Genomic DNA, 6,537 nt, shown 5'->3' with positions numbered 1-6,537 from the left:
ATATGTTTCTTTATTCTAATTTAATTTACTTTTTCTTCATAATATAAGTACAATATTATCCAAAACCATTTTATATAAAATATCATAAAATTATCCGTGTATCACACGGGCAACTTACTAGTTTGATTTAAATGAGTTAGACATGATAAATAATAATTACATATCAATGATGTGAGAGGTAATCTTTTGCTAACCGTTAGATTTAATGAGAATCAATGGTTTAAAATGGGTGTAACTCTAGTCAAGTTACACCAGGTGTAACTTGAACTCATTTAATAATAATAATAAGTTTCTATTTGATATAAAAAAAAAAAAAAAAAAAAAAAAGAAAAGAAGAAGAAGAAGGAACAAAACATGAAAACAACACCCAAAAAAGAAAGAAAAAAGAAAACAAAGTCAGGTTCAATGCCAGCCAAAAAGAAGAAGAAGGAGGAAGTAAAAAAAAAGAAAAAAGAAAAAAAAAAGCAACATTAAATTAGGGAAGGGCAGATGGGTAATTTCTCATCAAACCCACTCTCTCCTCATTTTTCTTTCTAGTTTTCTCCCCCACACCCATTTTCTCCTCCCCCAACCAAACACCCTCCTCTCTCATTTTCTCTCCTATTCTCTCTCCCCCTCTATCATTTTACCTCAACCAAGCATACCATAAGGATGTGTTTGTTTGGAGGGATTTTAGGGAAGATGAAAGATTTAGGAGAAAAAAGTGGAGAGAAAATTGGGAGGGTGTTTGGTTGGGAGGGGGAATGGAAAATTTTGTGGTGGGACCCGAATGTTTTCTCTTAGGCTCACCAAAAAGTTTTCTCCCTAAAATGGGGAGAAAATGAGGCTGCTTAATTGACGAAAATGCCTATGTGCACTTGCACATAGGCTTCGTCCATGTTAGTAGCTTTTTCCTTTTTTTTTCTTCATCCAATTGTTTTGTTTACTGGTTGTTTCTTTTCTCTGTCCACTTGCACATACACAATTTTTTTGCTAAAAAATGTTACTTTTTTGTTTTATTTAATAAAGATATAATTGTAAATTTATATCAACTTCATTTTCCATCATCTTATTTTTCTTCTCAACAAAACAAATAAGTTTTCCATTTCTCTACTTTTCCATCCTCCCAACCAAAAACAAATGAGATAAAACTAAATCTCTTCTATCCTCCCACTTTTTTATTCTCTTGCTTTTCTACTCCTCCAACCAAATGGATCCTAAAAGTTAAAAATAAATAAAAAAGTGAAGTTGTAAAGTATTTTTGTGAAAGGAAAATGGGTAAATTGCACCAGGTTGATCGATCACCCATAGTGCCCATAAAAGTAGGCAAGTCACTGCAATCACAAGAAGAATACACAGACTACCCAGCCAATCCAAGAGCACCGTGATCTTTTGACTTATAATTTGAGACTACAGTGTTTTAGACTTTTTTTTTTTTTTTTTGGTGTCTTGTGGGATTCGTTTTCAAACTAGATATAAAACCATGTGTTCCATCATACCTTAAAGCAAATGAGGTTGCTTAATTGACAAAAAGTGCCTATGTGCACTTGCACATGGGCTTCGTCCATGTTAGTAGCTTTTTCCTTCTTCTTTTTTCATCCAATTTTTTTTTTACCCGTTGTTTCTTTTCTTTGTCCACTTGCACATACACAATTTTTTTGTTAAAAAATGTGTTACTTTTTTGTTTTATTTAATGAGGGCATAATTGTAAATTTATATCAACTTCATTTTCCATCATCTCATTTTCTTTCTCAACCAAACAAATAAGTTTTCAATTTCTCCACTTTTCCATCCTCCCAACCAAACACAAATGAGATAAAATTAAATCTCTTCTATCCTCCCACTTTTCTATTCTCTCCCAACTTTCTATCCTCTCGGTTTTTTACTTCTCCAACCAAATGGACCCTAAAAGTTAAAAAATAGAAAAGTGAAGTTGTAAAGTATTTTTGTGAAAGGAAAATGGGTAAATTGCACCAGGTCGATTGATCACCCATAGTGCCCATAAAAGTAGGCAAGTCATTGCAATCACAAGAAGAATACACAGACTACCTAGCCAATCCAAGAGCACCGTGATCTTTTGACTTATAATTTGAGACTACAGTGTTTTAGACTTTTTTTTTTTTTTTTTTGTCTTGTAGGATTCGTTTTCAAACTAGATATAAAATCATGTGTTCCATCATACCTTAAAGCAAATAAGACTGCTTAATTGACGAAAATGCCTATGTGCACTTGCACATGGGCTTTGTCCATGTTAGTAGCTTTTTCCCTTTTTTTTTTCTTCATCCAATTGTTTTGTTTACCGGTTGTTTCTTTTTTTTGTCCACTTGCACATACACAATTTTTTTTGCTAAAAAATGTGTTATTTTTTTGTTTTATTTAATGAGGACATAATTGTAAATTTATATCAACTTCATTTTTCATCATCTCATTTTTCTTCTCAACCAAATAAATAAGTTTTCAATTTCTCCACTTTTCCATCCTCCCAACCAAACACAAATGAGATAAAATTAAATCTTTTCTATCCTCCCACTTTTTTATTCTCTCCCAACTTTCTATCCTCTCGCTTTTCCACTTCTCCAACCAAATGGACCCTAAAAGTTAAAAATAAAAAAGTGAAGTTGTAAAGTATTTTTGTGAAAGGAAAATGGGTAAATTGTACCAGGTCGATCAATCAGCCATAGTGCCCATATAAGTAGGCAAGTCACTGCAATCACAAGAAGAATACATAGACTATCCAACCAATCCAAGAGCACTGTGATCTTTTGACTTATAATTTGAGACTACAGTATTTTAGACTTTTTTTTTTTTGGGTGTCTTGTAGGATTCGTTTTCAAACTAGACATAAAATCATGTGTTCCAGCATACCTTAAAGCAAATTGTGTTATTTTTATTTATTTTTTCCATCTATTTATATTATTGAAATAATATATATATTTTTATAATTAATCTAGGTAGCACATGTATATGATGCTAATTGAATCTTTTCAAAAGTTCTGTTTATGTTCCAATTAGATAAATATGTTTCATACTCAGTCAAAGCATATGAATGGCGGCTAACATTACCGAATTGACTTGCAATGATGAATTCATGACTTGGTCTTTGGCAAGAGTGGGTTCGAAAGAAGATAACATGAACTCAATGTAGAGGTGGCTTCTTAGTCCATTTTCAACTTTTTGACTGCTCAAAATAGGATGTCAAATGCTCTGCGCAACCTAAACTCTACCGGCAAAGAAAGTCAATTTCTAACGCCATCGATATTTTAATTTGACGGTTAATTTTATTAATCTTGGAATACAGGTCATGATTCGTAAGTGTCTATCCGAAAGAAAGAAAGTAAAAGACAAGTAAGAGAAGATGAATAGCCAACTGAATTTGCAAGATTTGGTAAACCATTTTTTTTTCTTCCGTTGAATGCTCAATGAACTTATGGCTAGACAATTGAAAATAATTCTATCCGTTTTATGAAACTCTTTTTCCAATTTCCACAAGATTAGACTTCAAAAAAACAAAAACAAACCAAGAGACACCCGTAACCAGCCGTTATGACTTGCCTAATTATTTATTAGGACTGGTAGGTAAGCCTAAAATCTATTAGTAATACTATAGTCACAAATTATTTTATTATATTTTTACAAACTGTTGATGTGGTCAATTTTTCATTGGTTTTTATCTAGGCCCATTATTAACATCATTTTTTTATTTGCCAATAACCATTCATCACATCAGAAGTTTGTAAAATTTTTTGTAAATAAGTTTGTATTTCTAGCATTATTCATAATCTGTTATATGCTTAGAAATCGGTTTAGACTATTTCTTTAAAAAAAAAAAAAAATCAGTTTAGTGTGTGTTTGGCTCTAGATTAAAAAACCAGCTTATTTTACTATTTAGCTTATTTCTGTTACTATTCATGGACCTCACTGCACTTTTTGATACTATTCATGGATCCCACTATACTATTTTAGTTAACTTTTACTTTTATTTACAGTACTTTCAGTAAAAAATTTTCAGTTCTAGCAAAATAAGAGGATCTCAAACAGACCCTTAAACTGAATGTTGGATATGTGTTAGCCAAATTTAGATCTATGCAAAAAGCTTACTCAAGGTCTTACTCATAGAAAAGGCTGCCCATAGATCCAGTCAACCCAATCCACTTGGCAAATCCAATTGGACCTGAATTAACAACAGATCAATCTGGTGAGTAGGGTGGTCAACGATGGGTTTTCTCCTCCAAAATTCGACGCCGGCGAGTTAAGTGACGGGTTTCCTCCTACAAAATTTGACAAACCTAATTTGTCCAAACCCAAATTGAAAACAACTGATCTAGAGACTAAAGCGATTAATGTTGACTCTTCTTCCCTAAAATTTGATGTTGGCGAGTTAAGTGGTGAGTTCTCTCCCTCAAAATCTGACGAACCCAATCGTCCAAACCCTTGTTACTCTTTTTGTCTTTTAGTCTCAAATCCATCAAGATCCAACTAGAAATGGTGAGATCCAAACTAGATCTAGTGAGATTTCGACTTGATTTCGAATAAATTTGGTGAGATTTTAACTAGATCCAACAAAATCTAGATCAAATATGAAGAGATCCAACTAATCTTCGCTTCTCTCTATCGCTTTTCTACTCCATTGCCGTCGTTACTGATTTTGTCCAAATCGCTTGCCACCTATGGAACGCCTGACCTGCTTCTTCTTTTCAGTCAACAATGGGTTGAGTTTTCCTCAACCTGATCAAATTAGGTCGGGTGCAAGTTGAGCACAATGCCCTCTATTAGTCTATAACAACCAAGCTCTCTTTCAACCAAGTTTAGCTTTTATTGATTAAGTTGGGCCAAGATTAGTATAAAAAATTTACCAATAAAGTTAGTACTAGACTACTAGTAAATACTAAATACTAAGATAATCACAAATCTGTTTTAGGACAAATAAATTTAATTCAATTTAATTTTTAAAAATAAATTAATTAAATTTCTTAATACACTTCCAAGCCAAACAATACACCAGCATGTTTTTCCGGTCCATCATTTACAAAATACACATCCCTCATCTTCTGAAACGCGTGCCACGTAAGCAGGCTATCGGAGCCGGCCTGGTGGCACTTCCCGACGGCCCGGTCCACCTCAAGGGTCCTAGCGACCCGGTCCAGACCGCCATACAAGCTGTTACAAAACCTCATCATGTGCTTCACATCGTAAACCCTGTTCCCGAAAAACACCCTCAGAATCTTCAAAAACTCGTCCAGCTCACTCGGCAGGCTCCGGCGCGTGAGGATCTTCACCAGGTACCCGAAGTCGTACGCGCTGTGAAACGTGACCCAGCTCACCGAGTCGTTGCAGACGAGCCCGGACGACATCATCAACTCGGCGAACCGGGACGAGTCAACCCCTTCCTCCCTGTTCTTCTCGAAGTCGATCCCCTGTCGCATCAGCAACGCGATCGAGTCAGGAGCGTGAGGGTCACGCGCCACGTCGAATTCCTTGAAGTTGAACTCCCAGATGAACCGGTTCCCGGATCCGAGGTCGGGAAGGTTACCGGCGGCGTCGGAGAGAGTCAGACCGACCTGGATGAGGTTCAAAACGTCGACGTTCGACTTCAGAACTCGGTAGTGATCGGAGGGCTGAAGAGGACGGTAATAATAAGGCTTTGATGGGTCCACAGATGGTCGAAAAACAAGACCAGGAAACTCAGTGTCCATTGAAATATAAGGGTACCGATCGATCACGTCACGAATGAGTTCGAACTCGGATTCCAAATTACCAGCCCATACTTCCCGGATCGTAATCGGTTTCTCCTTCTCTGAAATCATCGTTTTCAGTCTTCTTGATCACTCTAAAGTCACAGTCTTGGAAATTTCTAAGCTGAAAGTTTTGCTTGTTAGAGAGAAGACCGAGGTGGTCTTTTTTTTTTTTTTTTTTTTTTTTTTTTTGCAAAGTGTGAGATTGGTGTGTGAAGTTGAGGAACTGAGGGATGAATATAAATGGGGAAGTGAAGATGGTGCTGAGAAAGAGAGAGGAAGAGAGAGAGAGAGTGAGGGGACTGTGTCTAAGTTCAACGCGTTTGCTTACTTTTGACTGAAGGCAGGTAACGGATCAGATTCATGGAAAAGACTCGGTCCATGTTGGGTTCCTATTTTCCTTTACTCAATTATAAGTGGCAATCTTATTATTATCATTATTATTTTTTTAGAGTTTTTGAAGACTTGGGGGTGCACGTTTTTTTTACGTTATACTTTCGATCATTAACTAGTACTGATGCGGCTGCCACTCATGTATACTGATGCACCTTTTGGTTTTCTTCTTTAATTTGATTCTTTGTTTCTTTAACTATTATTATATCATATATGGTGCTTACAGAGTATCATATATGGTGTTTTCTTTAATTATTGTTTTTTTTTTTTTTTTTTTAACATTGGCATCAGAGGTACAAAATGCTAAAAAATGCTAAATTTTAAGCATTCAGTTTACCATATACCAAAAAAACCTCTCACATCAAATGTTGTAAATGCCAAAATTTTTAGCTACAATTCTAATTTAAGACAAAAGTTGTATAAATTTTATTGT

General features: G+C 35.2%; 1 protein-coding gene across 1 annotated transcript; it reads right to left on the bottom strand.

Annotated features, from left to right (window-relative positions):
• Positions 1-4,891: 4,891 nt before the first annotated feature.
• LOC115973632 (probable CCR4-associated factor 1 homolog 11) lies at positions 4,892-6,060 on the bottom strand. Its single transcript, XM_031093883.1, has one exon. It carries the CDS (start codon positions 5,781-5,783, stop codon positions 4,950-4,952), a length of 834 nt encoding a protein of 277 aa, XP_030949743.1. The 5' UTR covers positions 5,784-6,060; the 3' UTR covers positions 4,892-4,949.
• Positions 6,061-6,537: the final 477 nt, after the last annotated feature.

Source organism: Quercus lobata, unplaced genomic scaffold (assembly GCF_001633185.2).
Source record: "Quercus lobata isolate SW786 unplaced genomic scaffold, ValleyOak3.0 Primary Assembly Scq3eQI_2014, whole genome shotgun sequence".
NCBI lineage: Eukaryota > Viridiplantae > Streptophyta > Magnoliopsida > Fagales > Fagaceae > Quercus > Quercus lobata.
This window is presented reverse-complemented; position numbering and strand designations above follow the sequence as displayed.

Coding starts and splice junctions, on each gene's coding strand:
- LOC115973632 (XM_031093883.1), bottom strand. CDS start 5,783: ATGATTTCAGAGAAGGAGAAACCGATTACGATCCGGGAAGTATGGGCT.